General features: G+C 41.9%; 1 protein-coding gene across 4 annotated transcripts in view; it reads left to right on the top strand.

Annotated features, from left to right (window-relative positions):
• Positions 1 to 23,033, top strand: part of LOC102412899 (phosphatidylcholine transfer protein) — a 276,982-nt gene that overhangs the window by 68,122 nt on the left and 185,827 nt on the right. Inside the window, exons 1-2 of one of the 4 annotated variants that reach the window (XM_025281265.2) lie at positions 3,198 to 3,472; positions 22,671 to 22,788. In XM_025281265.2, coding sequence (XP_025137050.2) covers positions 3,332 to 3,472; positions 22,671 to 22,788 — 259 coding nt within the window. In that variant the 5' untranslated portion in view covers positions 3,198 to 3,331. Of the gene's footprint in view, positions 1 to 3,197; positions 3,473 to 22,670; positions 22,789 to 23,033 lie in introns of those variants that run through there. The other 3 variants (XM_025281264.2, XM_044939647.1, XM_044939648.1) reach the window with 3 other exon arrangements.

Here is a 23,033-nt window from a genome sequence, read left to right as displayed (position 1 = left end):
TGCATGTTTCAATGGTATTCTCTCAAATCATCCCACACTTGCCTTCTCCCACAGAGTCCAAAAGTCTGTTCTTTATATCTGGGTCTCTTCTGCTGTCTCACATATAGGGTCATCGTTACCATCTTTCTAAATTCCATATGTATGTGTTAATACACTGTATTGGTGTTTTTCTTTCTGACTTACTTCACTCAGTATAATAGGCTCCAGTTTCATCCACCTCATTAGAATTGACTCAAACGTGTTCTTTTTAATAGCTGAGTAATATTCCATTGTGTTTATGTACTACAGCTTTCTTATCCATTTGTCTGCCAATGGACAGATAGGTTACTTCCATGTCCTAGCTATTGTAAACAGTGTTGCGATGAACATTGGGGTACACGTGTCTCTTTCAGTTCTGGTTTCCTCAGTGTGTATGCCCAGTGGGATTGCTGGCTTGTTTGGCAGTTCTATTTTCAGCTTTTTAAGGAATCTCCATACTGTTCTCCATAGTGGCTGTACTAGTTTGCATTCCCTGCAACAGTGTAAGAGGGTTCCCTTTTCCCTGCACCCTCTCCAGCATTTATTCTTTGTAGACTTTTTGATAGCAGCCATTCTGTCTGGTGTGAGGTGGTACCTCATTGTGATTTTGATTTGCATTTCTCTAATAATGAGAGATGTTGAACATCTTTTCATGTGTTTATTAGCCATCTGTATGTCTTCTTTGGAGAAATGTCTGTTTAGTTCTTTGGTCCATTTTTTTTTTTTAATTGAATCGTTTATTTTTCTAGTATTGAGCTGCATGAGCTGCTTGTATATTTTTGAGATTAATTTTTTGTCAGTTGCTTCATTTGCTATTATTTTCTCCCATTCTGAAGGCTGTCTTAACTTTTATAGAAATTGTCAAACTGTTTTCCACAGTGTTTCCCTCAGTTCTTTGTAACTCAATTTTTGTACGTGCACCTTCTGTGGGTATTGTTTTCTCTTGGATAATTTCATGGGTCCTAGTTGTGAAAGTGTCACTGGCTTTGATTCTGGCAGAGTCCCAGGGGTTTCAAAGGTCGTTTGTATTAATTTATCTCCTGTGACTCCCATACAGTTGCTGGTAATGTAAATTTAAATTCCATCTCTGGCATAAGCTTGGGATGTGATTTCCCCTAGTTGCCTTTCTGTTTCTTTTTCCTTACAGCTTCGGGGAAAGCATGAGTTCCTTGAAGGCTCCATGGTCTACAGGCAGGGAATTTTCTGGTTTCATAGAATGGAAGCAGCAGCTCCTAGAGGAGCCAGGCTTTATGAAGGAGTCCCTGAGCCAGATTTCCACCACTATGGCCCAGCACTACATCTCTAGCCCACAGTGAGAGTATTAGAACTCTAACTCCAGCCCTTGGAACTTTTGACCTTTTGGATTTTCAACAGTGAAAATGTTAGCCCCTTAGTTGTGTCTGACTCTTTGCAACCCCAGGTTCTGTAGCCTGCCAGGCTCCTCTGACCATGGGATTTCCCAGGCAAGAATACTAGAGTGGGTTGCCATGGCCTTCTCCAGGGGATCTCCCCAACCCAGGGATTGAACCTGGGTCTCCTGCATTGAGGCGGATTCTTTACCATCTGAGCCACCCGGCAACCGCAAATATATTATTCTTCACTTGCCTTGTTGTTGGAAATTCCTCTAGAAAGTGTTTTTCACAAACGAAACAGGCTGGCCTATTACAACAGACAAGTCCTGGAGAAAAACAGGTCTTTCTGGACCCCCTTCCAAGTCTTTTTCAGACTTTTGCCACAAAATTTATTTTATAATATGATTCTTTCCTTCATTATCTGTAATAAAATAAACATTGTTGTAAATCTCAGTATACTCAAATATATATACATTCACCTTCTGAATTTAGTAGATAAGCACACTTTTAAACATGTGTAATAAATACAATTTAAATTTCCTACCTTATATCTTTCATAATACTATTTATACCCTCATGGTTGTCTTCATTAACCAATTGGTATAAAATATAAAGGTGGAGCCTCGTCAACACCCACCTTAAAAATAGAATTCCTTGACAATATATGAAAATACTTCATAGTCAATGGCTTTTGAAGAAATTCATGTTTCAAAACAATTGAAATTTAGTCTAAATATGTTTTAAAATAAAATGACTAAACTTAAAAGGCATTACCAAAACAGTAGTCTCTGATCTTTCATGCATTTTGTGTCAGGAACTACCACATCCCTCTTTCCATCCTCATGAAACAGAACAGAACCAGCATGGAATTGAATAAAGGCGTAATTCATTTATGCTGCCAAGTCTTATTTTATTTCTCTTCTTGGAAATGGACATAAATGTAGAGTTTGCCTTCAACTTCCAAGTCTTCCTTTCAATTATAGAAAGACAAACATTTCAATATAGTAATATAAGGCAAGTGGAAATTTTTATAAACATGTACTTTGATAGGCATTGTGCAAACATGTTCTATGTTTATCTTATGTGGTCACCTCCTCAATTCTAACTGGTGGCACAATTTTACTCCATTTTACAGATTACGAAATGGTTGCGAATTTTCTGGCATCCTTGCGGTGTTATCTGATTTGACATTTAAACTGTCCACTTTATCCAAACCAAGTACAATGTGGCGGTAAGAAATATAGTAAAACAAAGGGAGTTGAGGGAACAAAAACGTCTTTGAGTTACAAAAGATCTAAATTATACAAGCAGCAGAAGTCTTGGATGGACACCACGATACCTTTTGAGATCATCTTTCACCCTCCCGGTGGTGGCACTGTACTATTATGGAATAGGGTTCTTAATCTTTTTTGTACCATGGACCCCTAATTTAGCCTTCTGGGGAATCCCATGGACCTCATCTCAGAACAATGTTTTAAAGTGCATAACAGAGCAAACGGAACATTGCTGTAGCATCTGACCCCTGAGATTTTCAAGCATTTCCACTCTTTCCATCTCACCTCCCACTTCTACTCAACTGCTCTGAGATCTTCCCTAACCTTCTTCAGAGAAAGTAAAGGAGAGACATGCAAGCAATTTGGAAATAATGCAATTTGTCTGTTGAAAGCCTCCCCATTTCCTAAGCCCTCCACCTTTATGCAGATCAAGTCCGACCTTTCTCTAGTTCTATTTCCTTTGCGTTACCGCGCAGCCCTGGGACCGCCCAATCCTCCAGGCCGACCCCTCGAGGCCCCGCCCCTATAGACCCCGCCCCGAAGCTCCCGAGGCCCCGCCCCCAGCCGCGTCCGGGTCCCTCTCAGGTCCCTGCCAGTCGCTCTGGGCCACTCTCTCGTCCCGCCTCCGAACACGATCCCTGCCTGTCCCCTCTCCCTTCCGGGCCCCGGGGCCGCCGCTGCGGAAGGATGGATCCTGGGGCCGGCGCCTTCTCGGAGGAGCAGTTCCGGGAGGCCTGCGCCGAACTCCAGCGGCCCGCACTCTCCGGGGCCGCCTGGGAGCTGCTGGTGGAGACCCAGGGCATCAGCGTCTATCGGCTGCTGGACCAGGTAGCTGTCCGCCCCCAGAGGACCGCCGGGCGGCAGTCTGCGGGGGGCAGGGTGGGGGGTGCTCCCGGGGGGCGGGGGTGAGGGGACCGGACAGGGCAAGTGTTTTGTTACAAGTTGATGACAGAGTGAAAACGTGGGTCTGAGGATTCTTGCTTAGCCCCACCCACTTGCCTGCAAGGGAAGTGAACCTCTCTCCCGGGTGGGTGCCAGTGGTATCTGTGTGGCCGGGAGTATGTTCAGATTGAATCCTGGAAGAAAAGCGACTGGGCTCTTCAGAGAGTGGATGTACAGGGTGGTATGTGTGGTGTGAGGAATGTTGCTGAGAAGGGACCTACCGTCGACTCTAGTCATTTCACTAACTTGCTCCTTTGAGTGCTGCCCCATTCCTTGTAAATTGCACCGAATAGCTTTAGCCTGAGAAAAAGTCTGGGGAATAGTTGAAGGGTAGGAGGAATGGAGTTGCGGGTGTGCCGGCAGGCCTTTGGAGCCGGCCAGGTGGAATGATGGTCTGTCATCGGTTGCTCTGTGTGTTAGCTGCTGCGTGGTGACTAGGTTAGAAGTCGCCTTTAGGCAAGGGAAGTGAAGTGCAGGTTTCCTGGTAGAGACCAGAGTCTGAAACTGTTAGAGTAGGGAGGAACTCTGAGTCTGTGTGTAACAGGGTCACTGGGTACAACAGGATGAGCGGGAAGCTCAGTGTAGAGCAGGCAGAATTAATATCTGAGTGTCGTTTAAGCATTTACCTGGCTGCAAAAATGGATATGTTTTCAGAAAAACTCCTTTGATCTTCTGGATAAAATTGTTTCATTTTCCGCACCGGCCACATCCAGGCATTTGCCAAATGTTGGCAATTCACTGCTCAGATGTATCTGATGTCTGGCCCCTTCCCCTTCCCTTTTTTCCCCTGACCTTTGTCACTCTGAGTGCCACCTCTTCCCTAGAATTGCAGTGATCTTCTGACTTGCTTCTTGGCCTTCCACCCTTTCCCTTCCATCCAGCACACCTGAAATCAAGCACCTGAAAGAGATTGTGATCTTATCATGCCCCTTCCAATGGCCCTGTTGATTGCGTAAAAAATAAAACCTACAGTAATAGCCTACTCATTGCATGCTGTCTTACACTCAAGGCTCTGCAGACACTGACTTAGTTCTCACATCGGTGCCATGTTGTCAGGCACTATATAGACTATCACCTTATTACCAATTTGGAAATGGATATATGGAAAGATTAAGTTGATGGCTCAAGACTCACTCTGGGGTTGGAACTCAGCTTTCTAGCTCCAGACCTGTGCTATGATACACTCCTCCACTGACTCTGAGAGGGCAAGTATGCCAGGTGGGCTGTGCTCGGGGGACTAGGCTGGTCCAGGGCCCATGGCTCCTCCACACCGGTCCTGTCCTCCCGTCAGCCCTGACCACTCCCCTCACGTCCCTTGAAGGGCTTGTGCTCTTTTGCTTTTGTGCCTTTTATCCCACAGCAGCCGCTGCCTGAGCTGAGGCAGAATGTCTGGCTTTGTATTGTTTCCATTGTGTATTGATATGGAGCAGGGCCCACCTCCCTCCTGGGGGGAGGATGGGTATTCAGAACAGTTCCTATCTCTCTGAACCATGATATAAGTCATATTTCCACCTGTTCTGGGCATGAGGGCAGTTATAGTACATTGATGTAAGCTACAAGTCTTTCCAGAGAGCTCCTGTAAGTTGGAGGCCATAGGCATGGCCTTGAGCCCCAGCAGCTAGGTTGGGGGCCACTGCCCATGGCCACCATGATCTGCATGTGTGTTCAGTGTCTAGGGACCCTGTTGTGTCGGGTGTGAGCCCTTTCCTAGAACCTTAGTTGCACATCCAGTGTTATTTGCTGCCTGACCCATTTTGCTAGATAGAGCCTCATTTTCTTTCCAGGTTGACTCCCATCCTTTACTTTCCTCCTGGAAGAGAATTCCCTCGAATCCCTCAGTTAGTAAATCTTGTCTTCTGAATGCCACTCCATGTCCAAGTAAATTCAGCTTGTCCCGGCCTGCCTAGACCTGCACTTATCTACCCCAAAACCCTGTGCCCTCTTCTGTCTTGTCATCCAGTGTGGTTTCATCCACCATGCATGCTATTGATATTATGTGACTCTGTTTCCTCCTCCACCCACTTCCCAGCCCAGAGCCATTGTGCATATGGCCTTGGGTCCCCAGGTCCCTGACTGGAGGTCGAACCAGCAAATCCTGGCCCCTCTGTTAATTTTCACCTTGGTTTACATACCAGACTATTGCCCAGGTCATTCCAGGTCAGGTTTTTCATTGCAATTGTTATCGTCTGGCTTTTTAAATTCCTCCGACTCGTGTACAAAGTGGACTTGTTTGGGGCCCTTTAATGTTAGAGGACTAGCAGGGGGTCTTATTGATCCATCTGACTTTTGATGGAGTTGCATTAAGACCTTTATTTCAGTCCCATCATAGACGCATTATTCATCTTATTTCTTAATAACCATCTACAGATTTCCACCCTGCTAGAATGAGTCCCTTGATTCTTCCTGTCTCTCCTATTTCTTGTTAATGTGAAACCCATAAGCAGAAGCTGAGACAGGTAATCCGATAAGGCTTCTTGAAATGCTTGATTTTGTTTCAGTAAGGTTACGTTTGGTACCCATACAAAAATAACCCTTTTCATCAAAGTTCTTGCTAAATCTTTGTTGACTAAGGGACATGTTCAATGGATGAATGTCCTGATTATGATAAAGGCAGTCCATCATGGTTTGCATACAAATCATATTAGCTGTTTCATCAGGGGCGTACCATTTGGAATTTATGGAATAAGAAGAATCAGACAGTCCCCCTTCTCAGACTTTTCAGTGACTTTTATCCAGTTGAACCAGGCTGACTCTTCTACAGGGAATAACCTGCTGTGAGTCTGAATCAGGGAGGTGTGATCATGATCTAAAAATGATGCTCTAGCAAAGTTACTATCACATGATTTGAAAAGACTGACATAAGCATAGAGGTACTTGAAAGAGTTTCCAGTATAACAGATAAATTGTATTTTAAACTAAAAAAGATTGTGGCTTCTTTTTAGTAGACACAAAGAATTCTGAATCTTGTTCTTGAACAAATGGCTACTTTTGATACATCAAAAGTACCTTGTGATACTTTTCCATTTTCTCTTTTCCTATTAAATCACAGAATTTTAGACTTAGAAAGTCTCTTTGCAACCATTCTGTCCAATTACCATCACCCTTTCTTTTTGCTTTTCTCCTGCTTTCTTTGCCTACTCTGTTTCCTTGGTCTCACCTTCTTTTTCTCTCCCCAAGTGTAGTGCTAACTTATCTTTACATGGCCCCTTAATATACAAAATGCTATTACACATAAGTTTTCATATATCCCTCTCAACAAATATAGAAGATAGGTAGAGACAGGTTTATTTTCCTATTTTATGGATGGCAGTAAGACCCAGAGCGAGCCACACAAGCCCTCATATCTAGTACTTAGACACGAAGCAGTGTACTTGGATAAACTCAGTACCAAATATATAGCTTGCTTCAATTCAGAACTACATTCTTTTTCTCCAAGCTAAGCAAAGCTAAACCAGTCAATTCTAAGGAAAATCAGTGCTGAATATTGACTGGGGGGACTGATGCTGAAGCTGAAATTCCAATACTTTGGCCACCTGATATGAAGAACTGACTCATTGGAAAAGACCTTGATGCTGGGAAGGATTGAAGGCAGGAGGAGAAGGGGACAACAGAGGATGAGATGGTTGGATGGCATCACCGACTCGATGGACATGAGTTTGAGTAAGCTCCGGGAGCTGGTGATGGACAGGGAGGCCTGGCGTGCTGCAGTCCATGGGGTCGCAAAAAGTAGGACACGACTGAGCGACTGAATGGAACTGAAAGCGAAGCTAGGGCAAGACTGCTGTGTGCTATGCTAGTCTATGTGGTGCTGTGGAAAAGAGCATGGATTTTGGAGGCAGACAGTTTTGAGTTACAGTCTCTGCTCTGTTCCACTGTCATTCATTTATTCAGGAGACATTCACTGGGTGCCTCCATGTGGCAGTGCCCTGACAGACACTGGGCATAAGCAGGGAGCAGGCAGTTGGAGCTGCTGGTTCAGTGAATGAGCTTCTTAAACAATAAACAGTATTCACTGAAGATAATAAACATAGTATATAATGAAATGGCAGCTGAACATGCTACAGAAAAAGCAAAGTGGGATGAAGGGATACAGAGATGTTATGGTGGAGGTGGGGATATCCAGGTGTGCTTTAGATACAGGGAATCTGGAAAAACCCTCTTCCAGAGGTTAACAATTGAGTGGAGATATAAATGAAAGAAGAGATTGCGTCCTGCAAATATCAGAGGAGAAATGGATCAGAGAGTGTTCCTCAAAGCTCAAGAGCTGCCTGGGGAGCTCTCAGGACACCTCTCAGCCCTATTAGAGCCCCATCGTGAACAGAGTTGGAGTGGAGCTTGGATGGTCCTTTTGAGAAGTTCCCCTTTGTCCTAGAGGCTGATTATTCTGTCCTGTCTACTTTGGTGTGTTTGAAATGCTTCAAAATAAAATATGTTTTTGTTGCTTCTTTTTGTTTTTTAATGTGAAAGCTTCCCAAGAAATTTTAATGAGCATGCTGTGTTATAAACCATTGCAGTAGAGGGAACGCTGAGTGCTAAGTTCCAGAGCCAGGCTGATCTTCCCTTTCCAGGAGGGGCCAGAAGGACGCAGGACCAGGGTGAACCTGGTGTTGGAGAGTGGCCAGGAGTCAGGGCCTACTTACTACTTGGGGGATATTGGCCGGCTGCTTTTTCATTTTAAAATCTCAGCTTCCTCATTTGCAAAACAAGTATAATTCTTGCTTTTTAGGATCATTGGCTTCTTACGAACATTGAATGAAATGATACATGACAGAGTGATTCTTCACCTTGAGCAAACACTAGACTCATGTGCGAAGCCTGTTAACATTTATCTGCAAAGCCTGTTAAAATTCACAGTTAATATCCTACTCCGTTTCAGATTCAGTGGGTCTGGGTGGGACTTGAGAGTTGGCTTTACATTTCTTTACTTCTCCTCCTTCTTCTTTTTAACATTTTATTTTTACCGAATGCCAGGTGATACTGAAGCTCCATGGATTATACTTTGTGAACCATTGAAATAAGGGGAGCTTCTCACGTGGTGCTCAAGTTGCACCACCCCACATGGTGGCACCGAGAGGCAGGAGAGGGAAGAGAGAAAAGGAGGACTATCTTAAGATGGAAGTCATGTCCACTTGAAGACCAACTCTTCCTGGTTTTTAAATTAGTGGCCACTTGGGAGTGGATGTGGTCCCCTGAACAGCAGGGAGAAGGTTCCCCGGGAGAGAAGGGTTGTGGGTCACTTGCAAAAGCTTTCCCAGAGATCTGCAGTCAGGTCTCCCTGGAGCTTTAGGCTGGATACTATGCCAGTAGACACTGTGACCTGCCTGTACATGGTGTGAAACTGGCATTTAGAGGCTCACATCATTGATTTAGACCAAGAAAATGTTGGTCTGGAAAGATCTGACTGAGGGCTTGACTTCTTATGATTTGAAACCAAGTGTCTGGCACTGTGCGAAGTGGCTGCCTTTGTCCCTCCAAAGGTCTTCTCATCAGTGAGTTTGGTCAAGAGCAGACAGTACTTTCCCAGGGACTGTTCTTTCCTGTGCTGTTGCCCTACTGAACTACTGAGATCCTGGCCTTACTGGGAAAACTAGGTTCAGCCGTGCTGCGTCGAGAGATAGATTGGCCTTTTGGAAGGAAGCAGAAAGTAAACTGCCAGGGAAACAGATATGCCTCAGTGTGAGAGAAGCTTCACTCTGATTTCCCAGATGGGATCATAATCCAACTTGCATCATGGACCTCTTCACTTCTGGGTGACAGGACTCTTCTCCCTTTTCCCATCCTTCTCCCATCCTTTTCCCAGGTACCAACATGACTGATGGAGCAGTTGATGCATTCAGGACACTTGTGAAGCCATATTTACGAGTGGGTAGGACCACCATGGCTTAAAGCTGAGCACCAAGTGTAGTCTCCTTCTAATTTCTGCCACTGGTGGAGGTCAGCTCTCTCTCTCTCTGTCTCTCTCCTGCCCCATCGCCCTTCAGTGTAACTGGATAGATAATGTTGGAGCCTCACCTCTCTGTCTCCTCACTTCTCTCAGGATGAGCTTGTGGTCTGAGGCAGCATGAAGATGCTGACCGATCGCAAGGTGCTGGTCCAAGATTTGAAGGCATGCCTTAGCGGGGAGTGGGGAGCAGGATCCCCCATGCCTGTCTGCGGGTATAAGTCAGACTTTGTATTGCACAGCTGGTTTGGGGCTGTTTGAATACACCCTAGTGAGTAGAAACCTTCAAAATACTGCTTCATGACCCATTCAAGCAGTGTTTCAGAACTTATTGTGTACCTGCATTTTGGTGATGCCTGATGTATTCATCAGACAGAAAGTTCATACCTTCCAGAAACTTTAAGACAATAAAATGGGCACCTTTTATGCAATGTCTATCTGAGTTCCTGACCTATATCATATGTTTTTCTCCCTGGAAAGCTTCTTTTAACATTTCTTCCAGAGCCAAGTCTGCTGCTGATGAATTCCCTGTTTTTGTTTGTCTGAAAAAGTTTTTATTTCTTCTTTACTTTTGAAGGACAGTTTCACTGGATATAGAATTCCAGGTCAGTGATTTATTTTATTCAAAATAGTATATATTTCACCCTACCCCCTTTGTTTTTTGCAGAGTGGTTTCTGATGAGATATCTGCTATAATTATCATCGGTATTCCTCTATAAGTAAAGTGATGGCCCATTCCTTCCTGACAGCTTCTTTTAAGATTTTCTTTTTCTCTTTGGTTTTCTGAGTTTGAATATGTTTCGTTTAAGATTGTTGTTGTTTATCCTGTATGGTGTGCTCAATATCAACAGATTTACTTTGAAGAGTGGTCTGAGCTTAAATGGTAAACCCACATGTGATTTAAAATAAAACATAACATATTTGGGGTTTATAATGCAAAGATTCCTCTCTTGCATGTGGAATAGCAGTATGACTCTAGTAATCCAGAGCTTTTCTGGACTGTATGTTTTTAGAAGTGGTTGCGGCAATGGTCTAAAGCAGGGATTGCAAATTTTTTTTCCTGTAAAGAGCCAAATAGAAACTACTTTAGGCTTTATAGACTAAGACGCTGTATATTGCCTTACATAATCACTATGAAATCTAAAAACTATTGTTACCTTGTGGACTGTGAAAAATAGCATGACAGATTCAGTAACTCCTGGTCTAAAATACAGTTCTGATGCTTAATTGCTCTGAGGTTTTGGGATTTATGAACCTAGGGCCCTAGCTGAGTCTCAGCTTCCTCATGTGTAAGCTGGAGATAATTCCTTTTCTGCCAGAGTTGTGCCAGGGATCCAATGAGAGGATACATTTTGAAGGCCCTAGTAAATTAAATGGTGTTTGCTGTGAGTAGGGTGATCTATGTTCTTCTCTACCCTTCAAGACCTGCATTATGCTTGTCCTGATGAAACACATGACAAAGCTCTTTCACTCAGAACTGTCCGCTAGAATGGTCAATCACACGGTCACCTTGGCCACAGCTCTGTCTACTCCGACGGCTTGTTATTTCTCTAATAATATGTTGGGAGAGGCCAGTGACTCTTGGAGGCGGGATCATAGGCTGTGAACTCTGCCGTCACATCGCTGGCTTCAGGTCCAGGTTCTTTTGCAATGAATGAGCTTCAGGTCAAGCTCGTTACATGTGTGACCTTGAGTGAGTTTTAATAATCTTCTAGTGTTAACAGCTGTATTTCTTGAGGTATCATTTAAGTACCTCAAAATTTACTCATTTTAAGTGTATAGTTCACTAATTTTTAGTAAGTTTATGGAGTCACACATCCTTCCCCGAGTCTAATTTTCAAATATTTGTGTTATCCCCAAAGAAACCTGTTCCCCATTTGCAGTCATCTCCTGTTCCCATTCCCAGTCTTAGACAACCACCAAGCTACTTGGTGTCTCTGCAGATTTGCATATTTCTGGGTGGTCTGGGGCAGGAACACTGGGTTAGGGACTGGAAGGAAAGTTTCCCATCCAGGTTTTGCCAGCAGGAGTCATCAGCTGCCTTTTGATGCATCTCTGTCATTTTTTACATAAGGATCTAAGACTCCTTCCAGCTCTGAGAGCCTGTGCCATCTTTACTGACATCTTTAGCTTGTCGTTGGAGCAGTGGCTTGGAGCAAGTGTGCGGAGAGAGTAGAGCCATATTAGGAGCCGTCGTGGGGAGAAGAAGTGGACGGTGTCCTCCTCTCTCTGGCTGTCCCCAGAGCCAACTGTAGAACTCGAGGAAGTATGTCACCTCTCTGAGCTTCATGTCATAGGGACATGACACCAGTGTCCCTGTTGATACCACAGGGCTCTGTTGAGATTACACAAGATAGTGAACCTAAAACTGGAACCTGCACTGTGTTTAGAGAAATAAATGTTCGTATTATTGAAAGAGTTAGGGCAGAGTGATTGGACAGCTTCCAGCGCAGAATGCATGGCAGCTGTAGTGACGCTGACGGATCACCAAGGCAAATCCATTCCAAGCTGGAAAGCCAAGTGTACACCTTGCCTGACGGTTTTCTCAGGCCCAAGAATATAGTGGGCCCATGGTGGTTGTTGCTGTGTTTTTTTTTTTTTTTTTTTCCTGTGGTACATAGTGGAAGGAGGTGGAATTTTCTGTAATAGAGTGTGTGAAGTTTCAGATTTCTATGCAGAATTAAATATGCTGCAGCTTAATGTCCATTAATTGTGTCCATTATCTCTTATTTCTCTTCCTTAACTATTTGTTTCAGTAATGGTTATGTATTTTTGTACTGTTTTAATGAATTACAGTCTTACATGCTTGGAAATGTTCAGAAGTCTGATCAGTACTATTTTGTCAGTCTACTTTAATGTCAAATAAAAAACAAACCTGGACTTAGAGTTGGAGGTTATTGTATTAGGAAGAATACTTTGACCATAAGATCCATGAGTTTCTCAGGAGAGAGGCAGAAAGGTCTTTTTTTTTTTTTTTTTTTAACAGAGAGAGAGGAGTCAGCAAGACTGAAACCGCATGTGGGGAAGTGAGGTGAAGGTGGTCTGCTAGAGAATAGAACAGAATGTCTTACCCTGAGGCCAATTCATTCTCAGCAGGGCTGGATTCTGCTTAGACTGAGGCTGGGCCAAAATTTAGAGTCTGGAGGAAGGAGATGCTTAACTAGTTTGGTTAACAAGCATTTTGTGCCTATTGATCCTTGGAATTAGTAGCTTAGCGGATCATTTGTGGGACCGTCAAAGGGAATTTAGAAGTGTTGTGTCTGGCCTTGTGATAGGTAAACAAAGGGTGTGTGTGTGTGTAAAAGTGATTCTTTTGTGATAAGATGTTTTTTGAAACACAAAGCATGGGAGAGTTTCTTAATCTCTGTTGTTTTTCAGGATCATAGAGCTCAAATAAAATTCTCAATAAGAACCACTTGTAATAAGTAGGCTTGCTTTTAGCTGCAAGTAACAGACAACTGGATTAACAAAGTCTTAAACAAGTGAAAAGTGAAAGTGAAAGTTACTCAGTTGTGTCCGACTCTTTGGACCCCCTGAACTATACAGTCCGTGGAATTCTCCAGGCCAGAATACTGGAGTGAGTAGCTGTTCCCTTCTCCAGGGGATCTTCCTAATCCAGGGATTGAACCCAGGTCTCCCGAATTGCAGGCAGATTCTTTACCAGCTGAGTCACCAGGGAAGTCCCCAAAGAGGGGTTTATATTTCTCACCTAGAAGGAACCCACTCCAGTGTTCTTGCCTGGAGAATCCCAGGGACGGGGGAGCCTGGTGGGCTGCCGTCAATGGGGTCGAACAGAGTCGGACACGACTGAAGCGACTTAGCAGCAGCAACAGCAGCAAGTAGTCCAGACGTTAGCAGTTGCTGGCGTTGAATCAGTTGATCAACAATGTCAGTAAAACTCTGAATATTTTCACTCTGCTTTCTCATTTTTATTGTTTGAACTGTGGTGTTGGAGAAGACTCTTGAGAGTCCCTTGGACTGCAAGGAGATCCAACCAGTCCATTCTGAAGGAGATCAGCCCTGGGATTTCTTTGGAAGGAATGATGCTAAAGCTGAAACTCCAGTACTTTGGCCACCTCATGCGAAGAGTTGACTCATTGAAAAAGACTCTGATGCTGGGAGAGATTGGGGGCAGGAGGAGAAGGGGATGACAGAGGATGAGATGGCTGGATGGCATCACTGACTCAATGGACGTGAGTCTGAGTGAACTCCGGGAGTTGGTGATGGACAGGGAGGCCTGGCATGCTGCAATTCATGGGGTCGCAAAGAGTTGGACACGACTGAGCGACTGAACTGAACTGAACTGAATCACTAAATAGCTACTTCAGCTCTAGACATCATACCCATATTCAAAAGAAGGAGGTATTGTCTTATGGCTGCCTCTACTTATAGAAGAGATCAGCTGTGCAATTTTCTTAGTAAGAAAGAGAGTATATGCTATAATGAATATCCTGTTTCTTCTGGGAATTATATTCTACACATGATATTAGCTGGTTATCTACCACTGAATAATTCTTTTACCACCTGTGGTGTAGGAAAGCACAGTATCCTGTAATCAGTGGGTCATTAGAAAAGTATGTTGTTTTTCTGTTGTTCAGTCATGTCCAACTCTTTGTGACCCCATGGACTGCAGCACGCCAGGCTTTCCTGTCCTTCACTGTCTTCCAGAGTTTGCTCAAACTCATGTCCATTGAGTCAATGATGCCATCCAACCATCTCATCCTCTGTCTCCCCCTTCTCCTCCTGCCCTCAATCTTTCTGACATCAGGGTCTTAAAAAATAGTGGATATTTGTACAAGTAGTTCACTTTGCTGTACAGCAGAAAGTAACCCAACAGTGTAAATCATCTATACTGCAATTAAAAGTAATTTAAAAAAGAAAAGCATGCATTGCATTTTACTTTAGATAAAGAAATTGAGCCATTCTTAAAACTGTTTTTCTGAAGGACCTTCAGGAAAAGCCAAGTACCTCTTGAGTAGACTTGTTTAGAGTCATTTATTGAAATCTTGGAACATTTCAAAACGTATCTGCAAAAAATTTTGCACCAGAATTATATCTTTAATTTGAAAGAGAATTACACATCAGTACGTTGCTGAAATAAAACAAGGATTTATGCTTCCTTCTACTAAATTATTTGTACAAACAGTGGTACCCAGTCCTGGTGAGATGCTTCTTTGCTACTGGTGAGAGTATAAATAGGTAAAATTCTTTCTTAAAGATTTATAACAAAACCAGAGAAAGTCCTAGATATATTTTTACTGTTTTTATGATCATTCTTTCTTTTTTTTTTAATTTTTTAAAAAAATTTTAAGTCCTCTATTATTCCTTTAATTTTCACTTTTATAACCTATTACTTTGCAAAAAAAAAAGACCCTATTTTTTTTTCTTCAGCAAACTTTATATATATATATTTTTTATAATTTTTTGACTTTTTTTTTTCTTCTTTTCTTTAACATTATATTTTTGAAATTCCAAACTCTACTCTAGATTTTTAATTTTAGCTTTTTGGTATTTGTTATCAATTTTGTACCTATAGTTTTTTTTATAATTTCTGTGACTTTTTTTTTTCTCTGTTTCTTTCTCTTCTTCTTTTATATAACATTGTATATCTGAAATTCCAAACTCTACTCTAGATTTTTAATTTATGCTTTTTGTCTTTGATATCAATTTTGTACCTGTATTTTCTTTATAATTTTTGCGACTTTGTTTGTTTTTGTTTGTTTGTTTGTTTTCTCTCTTTCTTTTTCTTCTTCTTTTTTTTAATTGTATTTTTGAAATTCCAAACTCTACTCTAGATTTTTAACTTTTGCTTTTTGGTATTAGTTATCAATTTTGTACCTGTATTTTCTTTATAATTTTCACGACCTTGTTTGTTTTTGTTTGTTCATTTTTTCTCTCTGTCTTTTCCTTCTTTTCTTTAACATCGTATTTTTGAAATTCCAAACTCTACTCTAGATTTTTAATTTTTGCTTTTATGTATTTGTTACCAATTTTGTACCTTTAAGAACCCAATCTTCAGTACCCATTTTTCACTAGGGAGCGAGATTACTGGCTTGACTGCTCTCTCTCCCTTTGGACTCTCCTTTTTCTCCACCAGGTCGCCTGTGTCTCCTCCCTAACCCCTCTCTACTGTACCCAACTCTGTGAATTTCTGTGTGTTCCAGACGGTGGAGAACACTTAGGGAACTGATTACTGGCTGGATCTGTCTCCCTCCTTTTCATTCCCCCCTTTTATCCTTCTGGCCACCTCTGTCTCCTTCCTCCTTCTTCCCTTCTCTGTATAACTCCGTGAACATCTCGGAGTGGTCCAGTTGTCGAGTGCACATAAGGAAGTGACTACTGGCTAGCCCACTCTCTCCACTATTGATTCCACCTCATCTCATTTGGGTCACCTCTAACTCCCTCCTCCCTCTTCTCCTCCATATAACACTGTGAACCTCTCTGGGTGACCCTCATGGTAGAGAAACTTTTCTTTTTTAACGTAGATGTTTTATCAATGGTGCTGTATAGAAGGAGAAGTTTTGAAACTACTGTAAAAATAAGACCAATAACTGGAAGCGGGAGGCTTAAGTCCAAACCCTGACTCCAGGGAACTCCTGACTCCAAGGAACTTTAATTGACAGGAGCTCATCAAACGCCTCCATACCTACACTGAAACCAAGCACCACACAAGGGCCAACAAGTTCCAGGGCAAGACATACCAAGCAAATTCTCCAGCAACAAAGGAACTCAGCCCTGAGCTTCAAGATACAGGCTGCCCAAAGTCACCCCAAAACCATAGACATCCCATAACTCATTACTGGACACTTCATTGCACTCCAGAGAGAAGAAATCCAGCTCCACCCACCAGAACACCGACACAAACTTCCCTAACCAGGAAACCTTGACAAGCCACCTGTACAAACCCACACACAGTGAGGAAACTCCACAATAAAGAGAACTCCACAAACTGCCAGAATACAGAAAGGACACCCCAAACTCAGCAATTTAAACAAGATGAAGAGACAGAGGAATACCCAGCAGATAAAGGAACAGGATAAATGCCCACCAAACCAAAAAAAATAGGAAGAGATAGGGAATCTACCTGATAAAGAATTCCGAATAATGATAGTGAAATTGATCCAAAATCTTGAAATCAAAATGGAATCACAGATAAATAGCCTGGAGACAAGGATTGAGGAGATGCAAGAAAGGTTTAACAAGGACCTAGAAGAAATAAAAAAAAAGTCAATATATAATGAATAATGCAATAAATGAAAATAAAAACACTCTGGAGGCAACAAATAGAATAACAGAGGCAGAAGATAGGATTCGTGAAGTAGAAGATAGAATGGTAGAAATAAATGAATCAGAGAGGATAAAAGAAAAACAAATTAAAAGAAATGAGGACAATCTCAGAGACCTCCAGGACAATATTAAACGCTACAACATTCGAATCATAGGGGTCCCAGAAAAAGAAGACAAAAAGAAAGACCATGAGAAAATACTTGAGGAGATAATAGTTGAAAACTTCCCTAAAATGGGGAAGGAAATAATCACCCAAGTCCAAGAAACCCAGAGAGTCCCAAACAGGATAAACCCAAGGCGAAACACCCCACGGCACATATTAATCAAATTAACAAAGATCAAACACAAAGAACAAATATTAAAAGCAGCAAGGGAAAAACAACAAATAACACACAAGGGAATTCCCATAAGGATAACAGCTGATTTTTCAATAGAAACTTTTCAAGCCAGGAGGGAATGGCAAGACATACTTAAAATGATGAAAGAAAATAACCTACAGCCCAGATTATTGTACCCAGCAAGGATCTCATTCAAGTATGAAGGAGAAATCAAAAGCTTTTCAGACAAGCAAAAGCTGAGAGAGTTCAGCACCACCAAACCAGCTCTCCAACAAATACTAAAGGATATTCTCTAGACAGGAAACACAAAAACGGTGTATAAATTCGAATCCATAACAATAAAGTAAATGGCAACGGGATCATACTTATCAGTAATTACCTTAAACGTAAATGGGTTGAATGCCCCAACCAAAAGACAAAGACTGGCTGAATGGATACAAAAACAAGACCCCTACATATGTTGTCTACAAGAGACCCACCTCAAAACAGGGGACACATACAGACTGAAAGTGAAGGGCTGGAAAAAGATTTTCCATGCAAATGGGGACCAAAAGAAAGCAGGAGTAGCAATACTCATATCAGATAAAATAGAGTTTAAAACAAAGGCTGTGAAAAGAGACAAAGAAGGTCACTACATAATGATCAGAGGATCAATCCAAGAAGAAGATATAACAATTATAAATATATATGCACCCAACACAGGAGCACCGCAATATGTAAGGCAAATGCTAACAAGTATGAAAGGAGAAATTAACAATAACACAATAATAGTGGGGGACTTTAATACCCCACTCACACTTATGGATAGATCAACTAAACAGAAAATTAACAAGGAAACACAAACTTTAAATGATACAACAGACCAGTTAGACCTAATTGATATCTATAGGACATTTCACCACAAAACAATGAATTTCACCTTTTTCTCAAGTGCACATGGAACCTTCTCCAGGATAGATCACATCCTGGGCCATAAATCTAGCCTTGGTAAATTAAAAAAAAAAATAGAAATCATTCCAAGCATCTTTTCTGACCACAATGCAGTAAGATTAGATCTCAATTACAGGAGAAAACCTATTAAAAATTCCAACATATGGAGGCTGAACAACACGCTGCTGAATAACCAATAAAGCACAGAAGAAATCAAAAAAGCAATCAAAATTTGCATAGAAATGAATGAAAATGAAAACACAACAACCCAAAACCTGTGGGACACTGTAAAAGCAGTCCTAAGGGGAAAGTTCATAGCAATACAGGCATACCTCAAGAAACAAGATTTATAAAAAGTATAAAGAGCATTAAAATGTTAATGTCATTGACCCTAAAATTTATCTCTGAAGAAGCATTTTGCTTGCCTATGAAGAAGTTAGAATTATGAACCAGGTTTGTCCATTTGGAAGAATTTTTCCAGCAGTGTTCATAATTGTGAAAGTATATGGAAACAGAAATAACTTACAGAATAAAAAAATTAGCTGTGATCACTCAGTTTCAAAATGATGTAGTTAAAAATAGGAATACAGTCTGTTTATACTATCTTATTCCCATTTTATAACACACAGAAATATTTATTTACTCAAAGAATATGCAAAATATCAGTTGGTGTTTGAGGATTATGAAGTTACATGTTTTAGTTTTCTTTATTATTTTTGGCATCTTCTAATTTTTTTCAATGAATATGACTTACTTTTATAATTATGAAAATTTCATTTTTAAGAGACATAATGAAAATATGAGTTTGTTTCTTTTGAAACAAACCCCTTCTTTTGAAAGAAATGAGGGGTAAAAAATTGCTTTGACCCAGAACTTGAGTGGGCTACTCAGTGCTTGAAAAGAACATTTTATTGATGGACTAGCAAAGGTATCACCAAGCATTTTGCTTCTCTGGTGTTCTGGCATTTCTCAGTCCTGCCATGAAGGGAATGTTTAAAGGCAGTTGTCATAGTAGTTCATTCTTTGGTATTCACGTTAAGTCGCATCACTCTATTTTTCTCTTTCTAGAGGGCTTTCTGTTTTCTTTTCTGTGATATTACTGAAGTCACTAAGAGCAGAAACTACTTCAGGAGGGAAGGGACTAATTCCAGGAAACACTTTGTCTTAATGCATCCAGATAACCAAAGCTAACTCATCTGAAGCTAAGAAGATCATTTTTTTCTATACATAATTATCCCTTTTGCTCATTGTATAGAAAATCAGTTCAGTTCAGTCACTCAGTCGTGTACGACTCTTTGAGACCCCATGGACTGCAGCACGCCAGGCCTCCCTGTACATCACCAGCCCTGGAGTTTGCTCCAACTCATGTCCATCAAGTCAACGATGCCAACCAACCATCTCATCCTCCATCATCCCCTTCTTCTCCTGCCTTCAATCTTTCCCAGCATCAGGAGTTTCCCGGCATCTAAGGAGTCAGTTGTTTGCCTCAGGTGGCCAAAGTGTTGGAGCTTCAGCATTAGTCCTTCCAATGAACATTCAGGACTGATTTCCTTGAGGATTAGTTGGTTTGATCTCCTTGCAGTCCAAGGGACTCTCAAGAGCCTTCTCCAACACTACAGTTCAAAAGCATCAATTTTTCAGTGCTCAGCCTTCTTTATGGTCCAACTCTCACATCCATACATGACCATTGGAAAAACCATAGCGTTGACCAGACAGTCCTTTGTGAGCAAAGTAATGTCTCTGTTTTTTTAATATGCTATCTAGGTTTGTTATAGCTTTTCTTCCAAGGAGCAAGTGTCTTTTAATTGCATGGCTGCAGTCACTATCTACAGTGATTTTGGAGCCCAAGACAAGAAAGTCTGTCACTGTTTCCATTATTTCCCATCTATTTGCCATGAAGTGATGGGACCAGATGCCATGATCTTAGGTTTTTGAATGTTGAGTTTTAAACTAGCTTTTTCACACTCCTCTTTCACTTTCATCAAGAGGCTGTTCAGTTCCCCTTTGCTTTCTGCCATAAGGGTGATGTCATCTGCATATCTGAGGTTATTGATATTTCTCTATATAAAGAAAATGTGAAAGTGAAAGTCACTCAGTCGTGTCCGACTCTGCAACCCTCTGGACTATACAGTCCATGAAATTCTCCAGGTCAGAATACTGGAGTGGGTAGCCTTTCCCTTCTCCAGGGGATCTTCTGCATTGTGGGCAGATTCTTTACCAGCTGAGCCACAAGGGAAGCCATATCAAGAAAATGGGGACCCAATATTATTAGTATTGGACCCAATATTCGTCTTAGACCCAAGATTAATGGTATAGAAAATGGGGACCCAATATTATTAGTATTGGACCCAATGTTAGTCTTAGGCCCAAGATTAATAGTATAGAAAATGGGGACCCAATATTCCTGCACAGAAGCGCATTGTCTCTCTGTCGGTGCTGATTTAAGTGTATGTGGGCGTAGATGTGTGTTGTGTATAAACCCTCACTATCTTCCCATATGCGAGTTTGAGGGGAGAAGGCCCTTCCTGTGGGGCATCCATGGCACAGCACATAGTGGGTAAGGCATACCAGTTTGTCATTGGCTGGTTGGAAACCCTTGGTATAAAGCCGTATATTTTTACAGCTGAAACCTTATGAATTAAGTTTCGATTTTACCTTCCATTACCTGCCAGGTACTTTGATGTACATCTGAGATTCCCAGACTGGGGTGTACTTATCCCACCTGAGTCAGGAGACCCTTGAAACCTTGGGATCTTTAGAAAGACTCTCCATGTTTACACCTTGACTTCACATGATTCTCTGGAACAGTGTTTAAAAAGACAAGTTGACTCATGTTTGATTAGTCAAAGGATTGCTTTCACACCTGAAAGTATGAGTATGTCTAAAAGTTTCATTTTTGTTTGTTTGCCTTTGCACTGAAATTAATCTGAGCCACTGATTTTATCTTAATAATAGATCCTTTGACAAGGTGGGAGCCAGGAATTGTGAGCTGCCACTGTACGGAGTGAAATGTATAGTGTCACCGACTCCAGCCCAGAACCCTCGCAGAGGAGCTTAACATGAAGAGAAGAGAATCTCTTGTAACTAAGAATATAGAAATGACCTTTTTCTGAATAAAAGGGACTAGTATGATTTAAAGCTAATGTTTCTTTCCCCATTCATTTCTTTTATACATAAATCATTTATAGGAAAAAAAGGAGCGATTAGTGAAAAATTGTGTCTTGGAATTGGTAAAAACAATGTGTTGGGTTTCATTATGCCTGTGGTTATTTAAAATAGTAGTCTAAATCCTGGGTGCTAGCTGCCTATATCAGAGAAGGCAATGGCACCCCACTCCAGTACTCTTGCCTGGAAAAGCCCATGGATGGAGGAGCCTGGTAGGCTGCAGTCCATGAGGTCGCTAAGAGTCGGACACGACTGAGTGACTTCACTTTCACTTTTCACTTTCATGCATTGGAGGAGGAAATGGCGACCCACTCCAGTGTTCTTGCCTGGAGAATCCCAGGGGCAGAGGAGCCTGGTAGGAGGCAATCTATGGGGTTGCACAGAGTTGGACATGACTGAAGCGACTTAGCAGCAGCAGCAGCAGCAGCTGCCTATATGATACACCCATGTGGGTATTTAATAAGCATCTCAAACTCCACTTGCCCAAGGTAGAGCTCTTGGTTACCCCACAACCCACAAAGAACCTCCTCTCCCATCTACCTGGTTGCTCAAGAAAGACCCCAAGAGTTATCCTCAATTCTTTGCTCTCTCTGTCCCCACAGCCCATCTGCTGGCAGTTCCTACTAATACTACTTCCGAAATGTGTCACTGAATGTCTAAGCTCTCCCCATCACTGTTGTTACCTCCCTGTCCACTCACCGTCATTCCTTTTCTGGACCACTGCCCAGGTCTTCTGGCCCGTCTCCATGCTCCTCGTGATCTATGTTCTACCAAGCAGCAAGAATCATCTTTTAAAGGTTGCCCACCCCCATTTAAAGTCATTTCCCTGTTTGAAGTCGTGAGTTGGTTTCCCACAGTAGTTAAACTAAAATCTTGACCCCTTTACCCTGAGTCGCAAAACCCTTTGGACCCAGGCCCGCTACCTCTCTGGCCTCAGCTGCTACAGCTCTCCCTTATTACAGTGCTCCAGAACCCCTGGCTTTCTGTTCCCTGAGTAAGCCAGCCCATCAACCTAAGGGCCCTCTCCCAAGCCAGCAACGGGATTTCCTCATCTTCCCGTGCTGAACTCCTTCTAGCATTTAGAACAGACACTTTGGATAAATTCCTCATGGAGATATTTCCTGAACACCTGATAAGATAGGAAAGTACCACTAGCTCTGCTCCCCCTGAAACTCAGGCACCATTTGTCACATAACCCTCTTTTAAATTGCCAGGGTAACATATAGCTGTTACCAGCACCAATGCCTAAGGCCGGATATATAGGACCGATGGGGACAGGCTCCCGTCTGGCCCTTCACCATTGTGTCACCAGGACCAAGGGAAAGTGCTCAATAATGGTGTTACATGAACAGGTGTTTTTCAGATGCTGTGTAGTCTTAACGTGGCAATCAACAGGTTGTTTCTGCCTGTTCTGTTTTTGTAGCAGACTGGATTGTATGCGTATAAGGTCTTTGGTGTTCTGGAGGACTGCTTACCAGATCTGCTTGCAGATGTCTATATGGACTTAGCCTATAGGAAACAGTGGGACCAATATGTTAAAGGTGAGTGACACAGTTTTTAAAAACCAATTAGAAAGTAGAATCCCATGTTATTTATTCTAGTCATTAGTAAGCAAAAGGTATAACTTTGCTATATTTTTCATTTTAAATTTTAGCAAATGCATCTTAAAGTGCTAAGTTAAATATGACTTTGCTGTTCTCAGGGTTTGTTCCTTGCATACTATTAAAGTCACTCTCCAGTTCTCTCTGAGGGCTGTTTTGTTCTTATTTTTAAGTTTTGTTGTCAT

Source organism: Bubalus bubalis, chromosome 3, assembly GCF_019923935.1.
Source record: "Bubalus bubalis isolate 160015118507 breed Murrah chromosome 3, NDDB_SH_1, whole genome shotgun sequence".
NCBI lineage: Eukaryota > Metazoa > Chordata > Mammalia > Artiodactyla > Bovidae > Bubalus > Bubalus bubalis.
Note: the sequence above shows the minus strand (reverse complement) of the source record. Positions and strands in the feature narration are given on the sequence as shown.